At 45.2% G+C, this 21,078-nt stretch overlaps 2 protein-coding genes and 1 non-coding gene across 3 annotated transcripts; all 3 read right to left on the bottom strand.

Moving 5' to 3' along the window:
• Positions 1-2,622: 2,622 nt before the first annotated feature.
• LOC121054342 lies at positions 2,623-2,846 on the bottom strand. The gene has a single exon (XR_005811746.1). It is a non-coding gene; the product is annotated as a small nucleolar RNA U3 (small nucleolar RNA).
• A 2,446-nt stretch (positions 2,847-5,292) lies between these two features.
• LOC102717793 (xyloglucan endotransglucosylase/hydrolase protein 9) lies at positions 5,293-9,080 on the bottom strand. The gene is made up of 4 exons (XM_040523253.1): positions 8,992-9,080; positions 6,718-6,941; positions 6,524-6,624; positions 5,293-6,141 (listed from the first exon to the last, which is right to left on the bottom strand). The coding sequence occupies exons 1-4, from the start codon at positions 9,078-9,080 to the stop codon at positions 5,452-5,454; spliced, it is 1,104 nt and encodes a 367-aa protein (XP_040379187.1). The 3' UTR covers positions 5,293-5,451.
• A 6,987-nt stretch (positions 9,081-16,067) lies between these two features.
• On the bottom strand, positions 16,068-20,184 carry LOC102701817 (organic cation/carnitine transporter 4). Its single transcript, XM_015836101.2, has 3 exons — positions 19,697-20,184; positions 16,756-17,605; positions 16,068-16,672 (listed from the first exon to the last, which is right to left on the bottom strand). Exons 1-3 carry the CDS (start codon positions 20,067-20,069, stop codon positions 16,354-16,356), a joined length of 1,542 nt encoding a protein of 513 aa, XP_015691587.2. The 5' UTR covers positions 20,070-20,184; the 3' UTR covers positions 16,068-16,353.
• Between the last annotated feature and the right edge of the window lie 894 nt (positions 20,185-21,078).

Below are 21,078 nucleotides of genomic sequence, written 5' to 3'. Positions count from 1 at the left end.
GCATAATTTGCAGTGTGTGTTGCGATCTTGTGATCTCCTCCATCGCCTAACACACATGGTTAGGACAGGTAATCCATCCAAGCAAAAGGTCAACCGCATGCAGCCTGACAAGGTTTCAGTCTCTCAGAAACACATATATACATGCATGTGGCTTGTTAACGAGACTGATCCGATCACGGTGGGAACGCATGCTATTGAGACAAAAAAACAAGCATGCGCCACGCCTGGGTTTAATTATGGCTTGAACCCTTAATGATGAGCTAGCTAAATCCTTAGCACTCACCTAACAAAACCCACTGTCTTGGTGACAGTGGTAGTGTGCATCCGCCACGTCACGAACAAAACAGCATTACACTGTTTGTCATTAAAAGGAAATCAAGCATCCGGTCTCTGTTGATGAGCAATTGAATGATGCATTTATGTGTTGTGAAATTTCACTTACTTTAGTGATGTATACTCTGTGTGTGAAACCAGGGAAAACTCTCTCCTCCCCTCTGTTGTTGCTGCCTTTTCTTCGGCAGCGTCAACACTCATGGACCCCAAAAAGAAACTGCTGCACATGCCCAACAGTTCAGGTGGGCTCTGACGAAAGCCCAAAGGCCCACAGATTCGCCCGTGCACTCTCTCCCTGACAGGACGGGCCCACAGTCCCCCCATCGTGATTGTGTTAGGTATTCTGGGCCAGATGGGCCTCTCGAGGCAGTGTCTATCGCATTCACAGCCTGGGTGGGCGGGTCAAACCCTTTTTGACCTCCGACTACACTTCGATCGTTTTCAGTCCCCTTTTCCTTTTGCCTTGCAAAAAAAATTTTTCTTGTCGAGTCACCTTCCTATTGCATCAGTTCCTGTGTGCATTCTTTCCTCGTTGCTGACGAAACCGTTGCGTAGATCGCAAAAAATAGGTTAAGCCAAACGAAATATTATAAATAAAAATAATTCATGAATCAGACGTTTATATATATGTTCTTAACAATCTAGAAGCAAAAGACTAAATAAACTATGATTAAAAAGTCATCAAAATTAACTTTAAATATATGGTTAGAAATTTAATTTTGGCTTATAGGTATGAGTAGAAACGAAAAGTTAGGATGTTAACGTGTGTATATATATTAGTTTTCGTTTTCCTGTTGGACACGGAGGTTTAGGCGTTTGGCAACCAGTGAAATTTTCTCTGCATTGCCATCCATGGCAGCATGCAACGATCCGACAGGAGCAGAGAGTGCTTAGGCAATTAATAGAGGGTCCGATGAGGGGAAAGATTGACGCCATTGGAGGCGGCGGGAGGCGTCCGATCATCCCGGCCGTGATGGTCGCCGGCCGGGGCCAAGCAGCTAGCTCCGATGACCCTACCTGACAACGTATACCAACCGACTTGATGAATGCACCGGTGACTACGCGAATATACTTGGTGGTGCTTAGCTTATTAGGCACTACCAGCAGCATGAACAGAAGGGGCACTTCCATATATAAATTGTTTCCCTCTACAATCATGTGTTCTGTCTGTGCATTTCATGGGGCAGCTGTCTGAGCCTTCGGACACCCTGACATTTGCATCACTGATCTTGAAATGATTCGTTCGATCGATGCGCGTTGTGTACAATGTTGACAGAAGCATCTGCATCACATCATTATCCACAGAACATGCTTTAGCAGTACAGGAGTACTACCTAGGTCTTCACTGATACTATGCACCAAGAGCCGCCAGTTGCTCCTTAACCTAGAGAGCGTGTGGGGCTGCAATATTTTTCGGTGATGAAAACGTAGAAGTCAGCACAGCACGGGTGCATCAGGTTCATGTATGGACCGACCAGATGAGAGCACCCAGCTTAATTGGATACCATATCAGATATCTATCTACCACAGTACCACTCAAGTATGAAACTGTGAACTGGCGCCCGCGAGCTTTAGGCGAATTATTAAGGCAGCGTTCAGATAGTCAGAGAGCTCATGAGATCATTCAGAAGACTTTTCTTGAAAAGAAAAAGGGAAAGATCATACGACGACAGGTCTTCTTTCACAAGTGAAGATAAAATGTGTTTGCAACAATGCAACTTGCAAGGGAATCTCAAGGCAACGGAAAGGATGGATCCCCGGGACATAGCGAATTGGCACGGACTGTTGGTGCCATGTGGGCGCTACAGCCTTTGCGAATTCAGTCGATCAAAAAGGGATTCGATGGATCGGGGGGCAGCAGAGTACTGCTGCTCTGAGGGCTCTGGGCTAAACCACCGAAAGGAGGAAGGCTTTGCAGCGAGACATATGGCTCAATCAGCTCCATTACGATGTGTCCCAGTCGCCAAACGGGTCATCAGGCAGCCAGGCCCGCATGCATGCATATACTCATTTCACCGTAAAAAGGGTTTCAGGCTTCCAGCCTTCAGCTGGCCTTTTCGCGATTTGGTGGCAAACTGGCAGGTCGGTCGATGGATAGGCCACGACTTGAGTTCGATCTGTTACATGTTCAATGGAGCATCCTGCCTGGCCACGAGTTGGATTTCAGCATTGCCGTGCCGTGCAATGCAAATGTATCGCTGCAAAGAAGTGAAATACAGCTACATGTTACAGACATGCGAAATACAGCAATCGCTGCATTTACAAAAATAAAGGAGGGAAAAAAAGGGAAGCCTGTCAGACACAACCTGAGAGCCATCCCAGCCAAGCATAACTGCCCGACAGGAACGATCCTCTACAGCCGCGGATCGAGTCGCTGGGACATGATCCGGGCCGTTGATCACGCTCTGGCCAACAGGTCCAGCGTCATCAACCAAGCTTGAGTGCTTGCCTCCTTATTAGTCAGGATGCAACGGTACGAGCCTATAGAACAGATCCTGTTCAAGTAAGGTCGTGCTTTGAGGAGCACGGGAAATCCTTTTAAGGGGGTTCGGCTCAATGTGAGTCGGCGAGGTGGTGCTAATATTCCTCATTGTTGTACTGCCGTTTCTTTATTTGCTCAATGGGCCAGCCCAACTGCTGTTACTTGTTCCTTTATTTGCCATTCTACTAGGCTTTATGGCCCATTATGAAATGCTTAGTACTGCACTTTAGCATAGACCGTAATTCCACGAATGCCCGATTCTGCGTTAGTAGCTGCTAAACTATAAATTCATCTGTATGCATGATGTGATCAAACTCTATATGCAGTTGACTAGCTGTCTTTCCTTTGATTACTAAATTGCATAAAGTACAAAAATTGGTTCAAAATTAGTGATGCCCTTTGTGCAAAAATGATGATGCATTGTAATTTCAGAAATGTGAAAATTGTGCATATTTACTTCACATATTGCATGGATCGCAAAATTTAAGTATAAAATCGAAGTACCTAAGTTTACCCAAAATATAAAGAGAGAAACACATTGAGACAATTTTCGCAATAAACAATAGAGACTACAACTCGATACATAACAACACAGCATCTATGTGTGGCTGACGGTGTAAAACGCAACCACCTATAACAAAAACAAAGAGTTCGAATAAAGATCAAAGTAGTCACGGGAGCTTATCGTAATGGCGAGGCAGTTGGATGTTGCGTTGCACATATCCATGAGTCATGACGCTCTAGGAGCTGCGAGGGGTATATGGTTTGTGGTAGACGTTGTGCCATGATAGTCAGGGGGTGGAGTCAGGATATTGGATGGATCGTGTCACAGACTTATAGCAATTGGGCTAGTGGTGTTACCCATAGTAGAATTAAGGAAAGATATTTAGGCTAATGAAAATTCATTGGTGTCAGCTGATACCACCGTCATAACGGTGGCTCCGTCCCTGATGATAGTCAGGGACTTCGGAAAACGACGGTGGACATTAGAGGAAAGCAACGAACAATGGTTGTGATCTGCAGTAGTGGTGATGGTGACGCGAATGACAAAATTTAGATATGCTTATATTTTAAAACAGAGGTATTAATTTACTAAAACGATGGGCTAAAATCTCTCTGCCCACGAGAACATGGCATCATCATCCAAGTCAAAGAAAGCTTTATGCACCTTGGTACGATCCTATAGAACAGATCCTGTCCAAGCAAACTCGTGTTTGTGTAGTCCCAAACTCCAGGCCTGTGCACCACGTAGCCATGCGCTTGGGCTGGGCCTTTCTTGCTAAAAGAAACCCAGGCCTTGGGCTACACCCTGAAATGCTTGATCTTTTACCTCATCGGTTTCAGGTGTGCACCACCATCATGTTGCCGCAGCACATCTGCACCTGTATTTTCGGTGGTAGGAGTATGCCCTACGCTTTTGTACAGTACATGCCAATCAATCACTCGCTTTTCGCGTTCCCTCTACTGTCTACCACTCTACCGGCATACGTATAGTACTACTGCTACCTCTATCCAGCTGTGGACTATCCCGTAATAACGTCATTTTTTATTTTTTTTTAACGTTTGGTCATTTGTCTTATTTAAAAAATTTATATAAAAATCTAAAAAAAATAGTCACGCGTAAAGTATTATTCATGTTTTATCATCTAGTAAGAATAAAAATATTAATCGTAAAAAAATTTAAATAAAATAAAGAATCAAAACATTATATTAAAATATTTAAAAAAATTGATCTTATTTCAGATAGGATGCCGTAGTTGGCAACAGAAAGACAAGCCGAGAGAGTCATGGCAAGCAAAGCAAGTTGGACACTGCTAGTCCAAGGAGCGAGGTCACTTCTGAACAAAGTGAGCAGGTAAAAGAGGGATCAAGGGATCAATTGCAAAAGCCTGGTCAGTAGTAGTACCGAGCAAGGATGCCTTATCTCTTCGGACTCGTCCTGCTCGCAAACATTGAGATCTGTAATAATGTACTGCTACTCGTTCAATTGGACCACAGGTTTGTTGTACCTCTCACTCTCAGTACACCTCTACTTAACTCGGTTGATCTCTGAATTGAAAGACCTTGATTTTTCGCCAGGGGGAGGACAATGGATTGCATTGGGTATTTGTATTTGGATATAAAGTTCTCGATGTGAGAGAATTATTCTCTCCGTCACAAAATAAATCAATTTTTTCACAAAATAAATTAATTTTTTTTAGTGTTTAGATACAATATTTAACTATTCGTCTTATTAAAAAAATGCTTAATATTTTTTGTTTTTTAATAATAAAACATAAATAGCATTTTATGTGTAACTAATTATTTAAAAAATTTAAATAAGACATATGGTCAAAATTAAAATATTAATTTTTTCAGAGCCGGAGTGAGTAGTCATTATAGTGAGTTAGTTGGGATTTGAGAGTATCGTCCTGTAAAGACTGAAGAAATGCAGAAGGAAGATATGAAACTTCTGAAACAGCAGTGGAAATAGAATTCCCAGTCACGTTTTTTTACAGAAACACCCCCAGAGAGCTACAGAATTACGATGATGAACTGCAACGACAAGTTCATCGGAGATAACTAACGGCCATTTGCGAACCAAGAAACCAGCAGTTCCATCCATGATGATCCACCCATGGGCACGCGATCGGCGATCACCGGCCGGCGCACTCCGGCGGCTGGACGGGGAAGCGGTCGGTATCGACGCAGTAGTCGTAGACGAGGTGGTGGGCGCGCGCCCAGACGAGCTGGTGGCTCTGGTGCACGGTGAGCTCCTCCATGTCCTTCTCCTTCCACCAGTACCTCCCCTCCTTGCCCCACGAGCTCCCCGTGCACCGCGCCACCTCGCCGGCGTCCCAGTCGCTGGCGTTGGCCGCCCACGCGCAGCCCTCCACCCGCACGTCGCGGAACGTGGCCACGAACGGCGCGTGCGACCAGTCCGTCTTGACGCGCCCGCCTTGCGTCGCCCAGTCGTCCGCGTTCCAGATGGAGCTGTACACCGACATCGGCTGCGGCGACGGGAACGGCGGCACGGAGGACGTGGCGTTGCTGCTGCCGGTGCCATTGGCGTGGCGGTGGTGGCCCTTGACGGCGGTGGTGGTGCCGTTCTTGTTCTCGTAGACGCGGATCGGGGTGTCGTCGACGAGGAAGACGACCTGGCTGGGGTTCCACAGGACGGCGTAGGTGTGGAAGTCGGTGGTGGGGTCGAACCACAGGTCGATGCGCTGCTCCCGGTTGCCGACGCCGTCGATGTAGAGGTTCGTCTGCACCAGGTACGGCTCGCCGGTGACGTTGCCCAGGAACTCGAAGTCGAACTCGTTGTGCTTGTCCCCGCCGGACGACAGCTGCAGTCAAAATCAATCACAGCTGAGTTTCAGTTTAACTCCCGAGTTAAAAGTTGCAATCACATGTAATGGAGAGCAAGTATAGTTTATTGGGTGATTAGTGAAAAGCAGGTCTCTTTAAGAAAGTTGTCCTATTCCTGCACGAGTTCACGTGCCGGTGTTGTTTGCAAAATTGGTTCTTGGCAGCTACCCCGACAGAGTCAGACATGACCAGCATGCCCCAACACTGCCTTAAAAACATTTTGTATTTCCTACAGTCTTCTTGATTATGCTAAATGAAAGTATATAACGACATGCTACTACCACAACAATACTTTTGTGATGCAGGAAGAAAGAACCCAGAATGGAGCAAAGCAAAGCACAGCCTGCTGCACTCACTCACATAGAAAGCAGTGACCACTCCGGCGGAGTCCCCCGGCACGAGCTTCAGGTCGGCGCTCGCCTTGCCGTACAGAAACTTGCTCTTCGACGCGAACCCACCGCCTGCAACCACACCACGCAACATTCGGTCACCTGCCACCAAATGCAAAGACCGGCATCCGCCGATTTAATCGCAAGAAACTCTCATCAAAATACCTGACGCGCTGTCGAGGCGGAGCTTGAGGAGGTCGCCCTCGTACACGACGTGGTCATTCGCCCAGCTCGGCTCCACCACGTCGTCGAACTTGCCGGCCGCCGCCGCCGCCCACACCGCGCACAGCACCAACGCCGCCACCTCGACGGCCCGAGACGCCATTGCCGCGATCGATCTGAGCTGTGAGCTCACCACACCACCCCTTCTTTCTCCACTACCACTGAGGCTGTTCGATCGACAGGGCCATCGAGCTCGCGCGGTTTATATAGGCGGGGGAGGGAGGGGTGGCCACCGTGGCTTACGGTGGAAGGGCGGCACGTGACACGAGGGCGCCACGTCGGAGTACAAGCTAGCCGTTGGGCACGGGGGGCCCACGTGTCAGTAGGTGGGGACCAGTGGCCAGTGTAGTGTATAGCCTCTACGCTGCAGTCGCTGCTGTGGTTTTCCTCCCAACTTTTGCGGCTTTTGTTCACAGCGAAGGCTTGTTTTTTGCTCAGCTCTATACGACGCGGGCTACTGCTGGGCTGGGCAGTAGCCGCAGTCACCAGTCCGTCGGGGAAAGGATTGTTTCTTGCCCTGGGCTCCACTGGTTGGTTGGTTACAGCTGGCGAGTGGGTCCGTATGTACGTGACACGGTAAAGCGGAGAAAAATTGATGGAGAAGCTTGCAAGGTCTGCTGCAGCAGCATGGCTTGTGACGGACGGCGCATTGAAAAGCATGAAGCAGATCTACTGACCCAAAGTGACCCGCGCGTGTGGATAATAGTCAAGTCTTTGATTAATAAATACTCCCCTCTATATAAAAAAAATCAATTCTTCAGTTTTTATGTCCAACGACCATTTATTTTATTTGAAATTTTTTTGAGAAATTAGAAAAAAATTAGTCACACGTACAATACTATTCATAATTTATCATCTAATAAAAACAAAAATATTAATCGCAAAAAAAATTTGAATAAGACGAAGAGTCAAAAATTATAGATAAAAAAATAAAAAGTTAGTTTATTTTAGTACGGAGGGAGTAAAAATAAACACAGTACAACATCTCGGAGCTGAGACTACTGCTCCTCCGTTTCATATGGTGAACTTTCTAGTCAAATTTATCGATTCATATAATTTATATATGTGTAGGTTTATTAGTATTTTTTATAAATCTAGGCAAACTAAAAAGAGAGATGTGAAATGTAAATGTTTAATTTGAGTACCACAGAATCTCAGCGGCGAGCAGTAAAAAAGCATTCCAGGATGAACCGCTCAAGCCGTGACGTCGAGGCCTAGCACTCTGTAGTCTGTACACGTGATTTAGCCAGTTGAGATTACCGCTAATCATACTCAATTAGGAACAGTTCCCCAGGAGGGAGCAGAGAGGAGTAGGCTCCAGCTGTGAACGAGTCGGGGGCGCCATCACCGCACTTTATGCAAGCGAATGTTAAAAAAAATGGGGAGATCGAGAGGGCATGAGTTTTTGGTGCAGAGAACGATGATGCCTCCTGCCCCGCACCGTCGTTTTTTCTACTGCGGAAGAACAAAACTCATGACGCATCATTCCGCGGGCTCTCTCCTCTTTTCGCTTTCGCGACGCCTCAACCCGAGGCGCACAATCTTTTGTCCTTGTCGAACCGCAGCACGCACGAGCATCGCATGTTAACGTTGCTGTTTTACGGTTTCACCGCGCCATCAGAGTTTAATCGTGCGCTAAACGGCCATTATACGGGGTAGCAAGTTCTATACTACCTCCGTCACATAATAATCTTATTTTTTATTTTTTCATATTTAACGTTTGACCATTCGTATTATTTAAAAAATTTATAAAAAAAACTTTAAAAAATTAATCACGTATAAAGTACTATTCATATTTTGTCATCTAATAATAATAAAAATATTAATCATAAAAAATTTCAAATAAAACGAATAGTTAAATGTTGAATACGGAAAAATAAAAAATAAAATTATTATAAGACGGAGACAATGAACAATTGCCGCGAGAGATATTAACTTAGATATACTGCTATTAGTGAGCACGCGCGAGCGCCGAGCCCGAGCCGAGCCGGGCCGAGCGTGGGCGAGGGCGAGGGCGAGGGCGAGGCGTGGCGTGACGTGGGTGGCCTATTTCGAACATTATGTTTTTAATTAAAGACGTAACGAACGATGAATGCGCTTGTTACATGGAATTCAAATCAGATTGATCCGGGGGCTCATTATTCCTGTAAGGGGCGGACAATCAATCTTGATTTGATTTCTCTCGAAACCTCTCTCTCACATAACGTCATCACTCACCTAGGATCCTCCTTGGCGACAGGAATGGAAATACCGTCACTAGGCCCCCGTTCAGCACCCCCAGTTGCTTTGAGCAAATTCAATAGCATAGCCAACTACTACCTTTAATTTATCTATAATTAATCTAATAATCAATTTATATAATAGTTATCTACAAAACATCAATACATGGTCTTACATGTCATACACATATTTTGTCTTGGAGCTCGTGTCCTGCTGGATATAAATTAGTAGCCCACATCCATTCTCTCTACTTATCTTTTTAAAATATGATTATAGCTAACTTATAGTTGTACCTGTTCTTATCTAAGCTCCACTCGTTTTCTACGTGCACTTTTCTCGAAATACTAAACGGTATATTTTTTAAAAAAAATTCTATAAAAAAGTTGTTTTAAAAATCATATCAATCTACTTTATATTATTTTTAATAATTAATAATTACTTAATCAAATACTAATCTATTACTACGTTTTTGTGCAAAGCCTTAAAAAAATTATGCCCCCTACCGAACGTGGCATCATTGGTTCCACTAGATGGAAACCTCGCCGCTTAAGTGTTAAACAGGTTACTTGGTGATATTTATCATGTTATTAGCCTGTTCATGTTTACCACTGTCACTATATCTTTCTATATACATGCATAATAACTCTTAGGCCCTGTTTAGTTACCAAAAACATCACATCGAATTTTTAACACCTAAATGAAGCATTAAATATACATGAACATTAAAACTAATTACACAGTTACGGGAAAAATCGCGAGACGAATCTTTTGAGCCTAATGCGAATGTGATTAGCAATAAGTGCTCAACATGTGCTAATGATAGATTAATTAGCTCAAAAGATTCGTCTCGCGGTTTCCAAACGAAATCTGAAATTTGTTTTGTAATTAGACTACGTTTAGTACTTCAAACACGTGTTAAAAATGTGATGTGATGTTTTTGCAAAAAAAATTTACAAACTGAACGCTGCAGCCCTCTTCTTGTTTCTGTCCGGTTCCCTCTCCTCTACTACCGATCTTTATCTCCACTGCTGGCAGTAAACGAAGGGTACGTTTGGTTGGTGCTCAAGGTGGGATAGTATATGGCCTTTCATATTTTTAGGGATATCGTGATCTAGATTTATGTTTGATTTGTATGGATGGGACGATCTAATATTTTGTTTGGTTGGATGGATAAAAATGGATGGGATGAGCATATTTAATTACTAATAAATAATAATATTAATTAATCAACATAAATATTATCCTAATTAGTATAAATTAATAATGAAATACATCTCTCATCATTAATTAACATTAATTTAAACTTGTTAATTACTAATTAATAACAAAACATGCTAATTATCACTAAACAATTACTAATGAATATCGTTAGTGAAGGTGGATGAGCTCATGCAGTCAATTTGGCCGGATACACCCATCCAGCATCTTTATGAAATATTTCTCTCCTGTGCCACCCTATCCAGTTTCGTCCGTAAACCAAAAACATAAAAAAAACTGGACGGTCATTTTCCATCCAGGAAAATCTAGCTAACCAAACACACACGAAAAGTGTAGGAGCTTGTCATGACAGCGCAGAATGGTCGTTGCGACACCGGAGCTGTATGAGTTGATTTGTTTCATGCACTAATAAAAAACATTACGCACTTGTCAGGTCTCCATTTCAGTCCTTTACGCAGTTAAAGCAATTCTAGTAGTAAAGATATTTTGCTGTCATGTTGGGCCAAGGTCCTTTACAGCAGAGAATAGTGACATCACCCACTGAACCTGCAATAATAATGCTTTTCTCTTTTTTTTTTACTCCAGTACTCTCCCGTCCCAGGAAAAGCAAAAGTTCTCGGAGTTTGGACTCATCTTTTCAATCCGCAACTTTTCCAAGTGAAAAACGCGACCTCTCCAAGTGTCCAGGCCCACAGGCAGCTGTCAGGCTCAAGACAAAGATTTTTGTTTCAAATTTAAAAATAGTGCCGTTGTTGGTAGTACAGGCGAATGGGGTACCAGCCGTATCACAAATGAATGTACTCGTACGTACATATACGGTCACCGTATTATACTCCTGTCCGTACAGTAACCGTGCATTTCACAGTACTACTGTCACTGTGTATATGGTATAAATAGGCCATCCAGTCGACGCAAACGCGAGATATCGCCATTGCAGTTTTTGAGATCATCAATGGTCCGTGGGGATACTTGTAGTCCTGTTCATGCATTGTGAATTTGCGATGGTTGATATATAGGATTGGACTCATCTACAGGTGATAAGGCCATTCACAGTCATATATCTTAACCGAGTGATTCTAAAGATCCACATCGGATTTAAGCAGAGGTGAAGGAGAGAGGGAAAAAACTCGTATCTTCTACATGTTCGGTGTGTTTACTGCAAACCACCGATGTCACAAGTCGATGTGATATCTGTTTTATAAATTTTTAGGAGCTGAACATAGTCTTAAAGTATCCTAACAACTCATTTAAATTTAGAAATCCATATTTTTATTTAGATGATCATCTGAACTACTTTCACCCTTTATATCTTTATATATTCCACTAGATCATCTATACCTGATATCCTCTGTATCTCTTTGAAGGATGAAGAGAGATTATCCAAATATGAAGGTTTTCTCCTAATATAGATAACATCTAAAAATAGATGATACGATAACGTTGGAGCTCAATTTATACTCTTCATTCTGACAGATTAGTTATTCTGACAGATTAGGTGTTGGGATGCTCATAGGACGATGGATGAACGCTCAGCTATATTTTACAAACAAATGAGTAGTAGCTCCGTTTGTCGTATTGCACTCGTGACGCATCCGGTTCAGTACACGAGCTCGATGGCTGCACGCGCTGCTCGACAGCGACCGGTGACAACGTCGTTCGTGCACGCTTCGGCCTGCATCTCACAACTCCGCGCAGCGCTTCCCATCTCCTGTACAGTGGAGCACAGTACTCACGGTATCGACATGCACTATGCAAGCTACTCCGCTAGAGTAGTTCATTAATTTTTTTTATGTCAGTCCCAGCTATTTTCAGATATACCCTTGTTTTAATTTTTTATTTAAAATATATACAAATTTATGCATTTAAAACCCTTACCAAATAAAAAGTATTGCATTATGTCCATCCTCCCAAGCCCCCACCTGCTCAGTCCCCACCACAGCACCACCTACCTACCATCTTCGGCAAACTCCTCTCTCAGGCGATGGTTGCTCCCGCGTCCCACTCCTCCTCCGCCGTCCCCATCTCTCTCCCCTCTCCCTGGCGGCAGCGGATCCAGCGTCGACCTCATCGGGTCTAGTGCGGGCCGCGTCGACGAGGCGACCTCGGCGGCTCCAATGCGGGCGGCGGCGACAGGGAGACCTCCGCAGCGATGGCCGACCTTCGTGGCTCCAACGTGGGCGGCGGGCGACCTCGATGGGCAGTGGGCGACCACGGCGGCTCCAGCACGAGCGGCGGCGACGGAGCGACCTCGACGGACGGTGGGCGACGTTTGCCGCAATGTCGACCTTGGCGGGTACGGCGCTTCTCTCTCTTCACTCTCTTTTTGACAATGCTACTGTGGATTTTGCAAGACACGCATGCCTCAGCGAGGACGCGGTGCAGGGCGATTTGGCACGCCGACTCCGACCTGGTGTGGGCTAGATCCATCCGCCAAGTTGAAGCATAGTGCATGACCCGAGGCACCTATACAATTAGGCCAAGTTTAGTTAAAAAAACGGTTTTCTAAAAATATCACATCGAATCATTAAACAACTAAATAAAACATTAAATATACATGAACACTATAAGTAATTATAAAGTTATAGGGAAATCGTGTGACAAATCTTTTAAGCCTAATTACATGATTAGCCGTAAGTGCTATAGTAACCAACATGTGGTAATGACGGATTAATTAGACTCAACATTTGTCTAGCGGTTTTTCGGCGAAATCTAAAATTTGTTTTGTAATTGGACTACGTTTAATACTTCAAATGTGTGATCGTATGCATCGATATGATGTGACCTCTCTCCCAAAATTTTTTAAAAATGAACGGGGTTGTTTAGATGGGGCTAAACTTTTTAGCCTCATGTCACATCGGATGTATGGACACTTATTATAAATATTAAACGTAGACTAATTATAAAACTAATATAATTATAGAAATGAGAGCTAATTCATGTGACACATTTTTTAAAGCCTAATTAATCCATAATTAGCGCATCTCACGAATTAGGTGGTTTTTGAGACAAGCGACTTATTTTTAGTCTCTTGTCCCATTGAATATTTAAACGCTTATTATAAATAGTAAACGTATTCTATAAATAAACCCATGCATAATCTTGGACTAATTTACGAGACGAATCTAGTGAGCCTAATTAATCCACGATTAGCATATGTAATGCTACAGTAAATATGCTCTAATTATGGATTAATTAGGCTTAAAAAATTCGTCTAGCGGATTAGCACTCATTTATGAAATTAGTTTTTTTATTAGTCTATGTTTAATACTTCAAATTAGTGTCTAAACATCCGATATGACATAGAGCTAAAAAGTTTAGCCCTATCAAGGGGGTGTTTGGGACAAGGGGCTAAACTTTAGTAACATATACTATTAATAAAAACCATCCATAATCTTGGGCTAATTTGTAAGACGAATTCGTTGAGCCTAATTAATCCATGATTAGTCTATGTGATGCTACAGTAAATATGCTCTAATTATGGATTAATTAGGCTTAAAAAATCGTCTCGTGGATTACCACTCATTTATGAAATTAGTTTTTTATTAGTCCATGTCTAATACTTTAAATTAGTGTCCAAACATCCGATGTGACATGGGGCTAAAAAGTTTAGCCCCATCTAAACAACCCCTAAACAACCTCTTAGTCCAAAATTATGGATGAGTTTTATTAATAGTCTATTATTTAATATTTATAATAAGTGTCCAAACATCTGATGGAACAATGGACTAAAGTATAGGGGTGTTTAGACATGTTACCTCAGATATTTAAACACTTAACTAATTATAAATAAACCTTAAGGTGGTGTTTAGATTCAGAAAATTTTTGGGAGAAGTGTCACGTTAAATATTTGACCGGATGTCGGAACGAGTTTTCGGACACGAACGAAAAAACGAATTTCACGGCTAGACTGGAAACCGTGAGACGAATCTTTTGAGCTTAATTAATCCGTCGTTAGCACATCTTGGTTACTGTAGCACTTATGGCTAATCATGTGCTAATTAGGCTTAAAAGATTCGTCTCAAGATTTCTTTCGTAACTGTGCAATTAGTTTTTTGATTCATCTACGTTTAATGCTTTATTTAGGTGTTTAAAAATTCGATAATTTAGGAATACTGCTACAAGACTTCACATGTAACAGGAAGTGAACCTATGAGATAAAAAAACACGTGATGGTTATGGCTAGTGGCTAGCCCCTTGGCAGCATCGTGTTGGCCGTGACGTGACAAGCTTGGCATGGCGTGTATGATGATGTGTGTTGAGATGATGGCTTCTGTGTCAGGCGTGCGAAATTATTACGACCCGGCTCACGTCACATCGCACCGGGTACAGACACAGTACAACTTGCACTTAAACTCTCACTCCCACGGCAATGGCGTTGGCCAAAGGCCATAGAAACAAGGAGAGGTTCATGAATCATGGCCGGGGGTCCAAGGGCAATGGCCATTCGTTGCTTCCATTTCTTGCTTCTCATCACGCGGTCACTGACCTCCTGAGGGCATTTGCGTCGACGTGCCAAGTGCCCTCAGCCCGCCACGTCGGCTACAATACATATGGGCCCACGTTCGTGTCGCCCCGCAGAAGTACATTGTATCTCGGTGGAGACGCGCGCACCTCTGTCTCGAACTCGGCGGAGTGACGCCCAAGCTACGCAGTGTGGTCGTGGCTTCGAGAGCGCTGGAGATGGAGGGGCCTACGCCGACGGAGAGAGATGGAGGGGGCGTCGGTGTTGGTCGGCGCCGGCGAAAGGATGGGGCCAGCGGAGTAGGAAGAGGACGGCGTCGCCGTCCGGGAGGAGAAGGACGAGGGACGCCTCTACGTTTGCCGCGGCCGGTCGCCACCTCGACGTTCGCCGCCGCTGCGTGGACCCCCGTCGCTCCGCACCTCCCCGAGCGCCGCCGTCCTCGACCCGTGATGCCCTGCGTACCACCGGCTGCCACGGACGTTGGCCGTCGCCGCCGGTCGCTGCCTCCGCGCGGACCCCCGCTCGCCGCCGACGCTGCGTCGGCGGAGGAGGAGGAGGTGCGCCCCCAGATCCGTAGGATGGGGGAGAGTTTATTTAAAAAAATTATGTGATTGTTTGGGTCATTACGATTATTTTAAAGATTTATATGCCAATTAAAAAACTAAAAGGATTTAAATGTAAAATATGGAGGACTGACATCTATATCTGAAGCTACTACTTGAGATACTTGCACGGTGAGAAAAACAACTTTTCAACCGGCGTACTGAGACTCCTCGACGGGGTTACATATACTGTGAATGACCTGATATCTTCAGCGTCCCGTAGGACATGAATTTTGATGCACATTTCAGGCTATCAGCTATCGTTGCCGTTGCAGATCCAAGACATGAAGTGGTGTATACGCAGTTATTCTCAAGGAGTAGACGGCGCTTTATAGTCCTTGTACTGGTGCAGCCAACAGCGGCTCTGCTCCTGCTTGTTTCACGAGTAAATACGGCTGGTGGCACAATTAACTACTCATTCATACGACAATGAATTTCGATCAGGTACGTACGTGTAGTAGGAGTAGTACGTTTGATGGAGGCTGATTGGTTCAGCGTTTTTATTACTAGCTCCTGTACGAGAGAGAGAGAAAAATTAAAACGAGAACATAGCACCACAGCAAAGTGTGGTCAGGATTCCGAAAGAAAATAGCTGTAGCTGTACTGTTTAGTACTCTTTTTTTTACGTCGTTGATTTTTTTATTTATGTTTGACCCTTTATTTTATTTAAAATTTTTTTCCAAATATATAAAATTATAAATCATACTTAAAGTTTCTTTTATAATAAATCAAATAATAATAAAATAGCCAATAAATATATATTTTTTCTGAATAAGACGAGCGGTGAAACGGTGATTAAAAAGCCGACGACGTCAACAAATAATTCGGAGCGAGTACTACTAGACTAGCTGTGGTGTCACTGTGCTTTATTGTAATAGATTTATTTATTTTAGACTGAGCGAGTAAGTCTTTACTGTCACGAAAGCCCAGCCCAAACACGGTGTTTCAAGTGGAAAACGGGCCAAGATTTGTGCCGGTTGCACGCGCGATCACCGCGTAGAACTCCCGCCAATTTCGAGAAGAATCAATCACTTGTTCTATCAACTCTTGTACAGTAGTATCAAGATTTGAGTTTAATCATTTCAGGAGGCTCTTCTCCCCTTCCTCGAGGCCGGCCATGGTGTCATACATGGGCTTGTTCATCGTCTCCGGCAGGCAGAACACCAGGAACCCGCCGATGAGGCCCGACACGCCGAACAGCGCGAACGGCACGCGTTCCCCGAGCACCACCACCAGCGGCGCCAGTATGGCCCCCATCTGGGACGCCTGCGACGTGCACCCCAGCGCCGCGTTCCGCACCGCCGTCGGGAACAGCTCCGCCGTGTAGATGAACAGCAGGTTGTACGTCGCCGCCATGCCGAAGATCCCCACCACCCCGCACGCCAACCTCGCCACCCTGCACTCCAGCGTCCGTTTTCATGGAATGGTTGAGCGGTGAGCACCAATGAATGATCTGAATTTGCTTGGATGAATAATTACCTCATGGCACCGGCTCCGGCGATGAAGCTGCCGGCGCTGCAGAAGATGCCACTGAGAAGCATGGTGCCGATGGCGAGCGGCTTCCGGCCGAAGCGGTCGAGGAGCAGCGCGGTGAGCAGGTAGGCGGGCATCTCGGCGAGCGAGTTCACCAGCACGCTGATGTAGAGGTTGGTCTTGAGGTTGACGACGTTGAGGCTGAGGCCGTAGTACACCACCGAGGCGAGGAGATTGATCACCACCGAGAGCACCAGGCGGAACCTGGTCGTCCGCGACCGGAACACGTCGATGATGGATCCCGACGCCGACGCCGACGAGTCGACTTCCTTGCCGCCGCCGCCGGCGTCGTCGTCTCCCTCATCGTCGAGCTTGAGGGTGACGTCGACCGGGATGCTCCTCCCGTTGCAGGACGCGATGGCACGCACGACGCGCAGCGCGTCGCCGGCACGCCGGCGGACGAGGTACCACCTGGGGGACTCCGAGACGAACGGCAGCACGGCGACGACGAACACGAGCGAAGGGATGGACGTCACCACGTAGAGCGCCCTCCACGACGACGGGAACAGCGCCGCGATGCCGGAGAGCGCGGCGATGCCGCCGGAGAAGAAGTAGAAGGTGGACATCCCCGCGGCGCCGCGGCGGGAGGGGCCGACGGGCTCGGTGGCGAGGACGAAGGAGCAGAGCCCGACGCTGCCGGCGCTGAAGCCGGTGAGGAGCCGCAGCGCGGCGTACGCCCAGTAGTTTGGAGCAAACGCGGTGAGGACGCCGAAGACGCCATTGAGGACGCAGACCACCTGCAGCGAGCCCTTCCGCCCGAGGAACGAGTCCGAGAGGTGCCCGAACACGCCGGCGCCTGACAAGCCAACACAACACACCCAAAAAAAGCCACCTGTTAGTCCATTATTTGAAAAAATTGAATCCATCAATCGATTTTATGAGACGCTAGATTAAAATCATATGGTAATAAAGAGAGTTCAAATTAGCATGTGGACAATAAGTACAAAATCTTCGAGCAAATCCAATATACAAAACATTTGATTGATAGATTAAAAAATTTCAAGCTATTAAAATAGCAAATCTGAAAAAAAATATCATCAAATCAAAAAGGAAACGAAACGGCCCATCAGTTGTGTCAGATACTAGGCCCTTTCCAGCCATAGCCTACACAATCGCTTTAAAAGTTTCTAAATTTTAGGCCCATATGGCCCACCAGCACCGGCGAGCTTGACCGGTAAGCAAATCAATCTGCTCGCCGCACATCGGCACATGATTGTACATGTCGGCAACACGCGAACTAACTAGGGGTGTTCGTTTCTATGTGCTAAAGTTTAGCCCCTAGTCACATCGCATGTTTAAATACTTATTGTAAATAGTAAACGTAGTCTATTAATAAAACCTATCCATAATCTTGAGCTAATTCGTGAGACGAATTTAATGATCCTAATTAATTCATGATTAGCCTATGTGGTGCTACAGTAAATATTGCTAATTATGGATTAATTAGGCTAAAAAAAATTATCTCGTGGATTAGCTCTCATTTATAAAATTAATTTTTTATTAGTCTATGTTTAATACTTTAAATTAATAGTCAAACATCCGATGTGACATGAGGCTCCCCATCTAAACAGCCCTTTGGTCGGGTAAGCTAATCGTCACTATCAGGATTCCACAAGTTTAAATTATTTTGGTCATTATGTACTCACCATTATCACGTTTTGAAGTTGAAAAGGCCTTACAGCACTTGGCTTCCAGTCCACATCCAAAATTCGAAAGATACCGGTGCCAGGCAGCGAGATGCTAGGAACAGTCAAAAGATACCAAAGTATATCTTGTTCCAGCCAATCCATGAAAAAAAAAAGGCTTGAAAAAAAAAGCAGCTAGCAATGCATCAAACGATAGGTCACTAGCTATATATGTGGTGACAAAAAAAAAAAGAAAATTCCTGATAGACGATCTGTATCCGGCCTTTTCCCACGTGCTTTAGATCAGATTGGCCGAACTAGATAGGTAGCTTTTACATCGAGCACCGTGAGATAACGTAATTAATTAAGTGACCTGATCAATCGACACTAGGTTAACAGTACTGAACCGCCTAACGACAATTCAAGCAGCCACGCTTGTAGCGACAGCCGGCAAAGCAAGCAGCGTACTGCGTGCAATCGATCCAGAGATTTCAGAATTTTAAATATAGTAGGTAACAAAAGATGGTACAGGAGTCAAACAAAAGCTGAATGTGCACTGAACTATCGTGATACGCTTATCGTAATAAATTAATTAATCTCCCAGCCGCCAGCAGCTGCACATGCAAATTAAAGATAAGAGAGGCATCGACACGGCGCTCATGGTGTCGTAACGTGCAGTGTGGAGTAGATAATGTTTTTAGAGGGGGGCTCAGTAATTTCCTTCCATGATAACGGCGAATCGGAGATATTATTACTTGCTCATGTAAATGGCAACCAATTTTGAACTTGGTTAACTAGTCTAAATGTGTGATTTATCTGGTAGCTGGTTTCAATAGTGTGTGATGTCGAATGCCCAGTATAAGGCAATTATTCAGCTGTAAATCGGAGTAGTAGAAATTGAACGGACGGGACAATGAACTGCACGGCTTGGCTAGCTTCCCACGTGCGGCCGGAAGCAACCAAACTAGCTGGAGCCACACGTACAATTCCGGGCTGGAAATGCACCACCACGAAATTCTGCAATTCAACATCGTCGATCTGATTTGAAAACCTATTTTTGCTGGCGTTATCCGCCACAGTTACGAGTACTGCTATCTCTATCTTAAGTCTGAATTCTACTACCCACGAATGCCATGATTATGGTTTTGGTCTAATCATAATCCTAATATTATGTCACTGCGTTGCCTAGTTCGTCAGAGCTAACACGATGGGGAAAATTATGGAAAAGAAAGCGTCTGCGCGAGAGAATTTGAGGCACTGACCAATCATGCATCCGGCGAAGAAGATGGCCTGGACGAGGCCGACCTTGTAGCGCTCCCCGCAGACGAGCCCCCACTCGGCCACCGTCGACGAGGCGTGCCCGCCGGCCCACTCCCACCCCGCGGCGGGCCCCGCGCAGCGGTCGCCGCACCGGCCGTCCCCCGCGGCGCACACCATGGCCGGCTCCCGGTCGGCGAAGATGATGACCATGGTGTGAAGCGCCTCCAGCAGCCACGCCGACGACACCAGCACGAAGTGCCGCAGCTGCCACCGCCCGAACTCCCCCGCGTGCCACGCCAGCGCGTCGTCGATGCTCACGCGCCGCCTCCCCTCGCCGCCGCCGCCGCCGCCGGCGAGGAGCGCCTCCGTCGACATGGCGGCTGGCTCACGATCGAGCGCACGGCTGGCGCGCGCGCGTCGTGTCCCTCGGTGGCGTGGCGTGGCCGTGCGTTTTTTCACGCTGCCCTGTGGTATTTGTAGGGGGAGCGAGCTGTGTTTTTTTTTTGTCTGCAGCTAATCACGCCATCAGGGCGTACATTTTGTTTTCTTAGGAAGTTATTTACACCGTTTTTACAATCTGCTTCCATGATTGGATCTACAACGTAATTGTCAAAAATCTGGCGCAGCAATTACTGATTACTGATACACCATCGTTTGATACAATTAAGTGAAGTATTCACCAAGTATCTTTGGAGAATTTGGAAGTGGTAAACTTGTAATGTAATTGCGAGCTGGCTTTGTATTGTGTTTCCCGTGTCGCGGATGCAGAGAGATAGCACTACCTATCTGTGAGACGATAACACGATCGATGGAATCTCCAACAAACCTGGTCCAAGTGTTCAACTATAGCATACGGATGACTCCATTAGTCATGGTGTATTGAGTAAAGCAATTTGGCTGTTTTTAAGATGTTTATCCATATGGTCAACAAAAATGTGCGCTATGTATTTTTGTATATTCATAATATAAAAAGACAAGAAACATATCAGATGACCCCTTTTTATTAAAAAAAAAATTGATAGATATAGTTAGAGCGAGATAAGTTACTGGCTACACGTATATCAAACCGATACATATATGCATTAGATTTAGTAACTAGTTATTAAACCTATGCTATTTTGTAATGGCATACCGTTCAATAGTATTTTACATTTTTCATGTCGAGGAGAAAACTAGATGACTTGAGAACTCAACTTTGTTTTGGGGCTCTATCAGGCTGAAAAAGAAAATGATTGCCCCCCCCCCCCCCCCCATTTTTTTGGAGGTTTTGATTTTGATTCCCTCTCACCCTTTTTTTTCCCTTTCATAAGGAGCTGTGATTATTGGCTAATTGTTTCATTTGTAAACAAACTGAATCGTTGCCGCTTTGTGCCGATCACCATTC

The sequence above is a fragment of the Oryza brachyantha genome, chromosome 4 (genome assembly GCF_000231095.2).
Source record: "Oryza brachyantha chromosome 4, ObraRS2, whole genome shotgun sequence".
NCBI lineage: Eukaryota > Viridiplantae > Streptophyta > Magnoliopsida > Poales > Poaceae > Oryza > Oryza brachyantha.
The sequence above is the reverse complement of the archived record's forward strand: the minus strand, read 5'-3'. Positions and strand labels throughout refer to the sequence as shown.

Bases quoted from the DNA above. Each gene is read 5' to 3' on its own strand.
- LOC102717793 (XM_040523253.1), bottom strand. From the start codon at position 9,080: ATGCTATTGAATTTGCTCAAAGCAACTGGGGGTGCTGAACGGGGGCCT. The intron at 6,942-8,991 runs GTGAGTGATGAC...TCGATCGAACAG, and splicing joins GTCGCCAAGGAGGATCCTAG to CCTCAGTGGTAGTGGAGAAA. The intron at 6,142-6,523 runs GTGAGTGAGTGC...TTTTGACTGCAG, and splicing joins GAGTGGTCACTGCTTTCTAT to CTGTCGTCCGGCGGGGACAA.
- LOC102701817 (XM_015836101.2), bottom strand. From the start codon at position 20,069: ATGTCGACGGAGGCGCTCCTCGCCGGCGGCGGCGGCGGCGGCGAGGGG. The intron at 17,606-19,696 runs GTCAGTGCCTCA...TTGGCTTGTCAG, and splicing joins CTTCGCCGGATGCATGATTG to GCGCCGGCGTGTTCGGGCAC. The intron at 16,673-16,755 runs GTAATTATTCAT...GCTGGAGTGCAG, and splicing joins GCCGGAGCCGGTGCCATGAG to GGTGGCGAGGTTGGCGTGCG.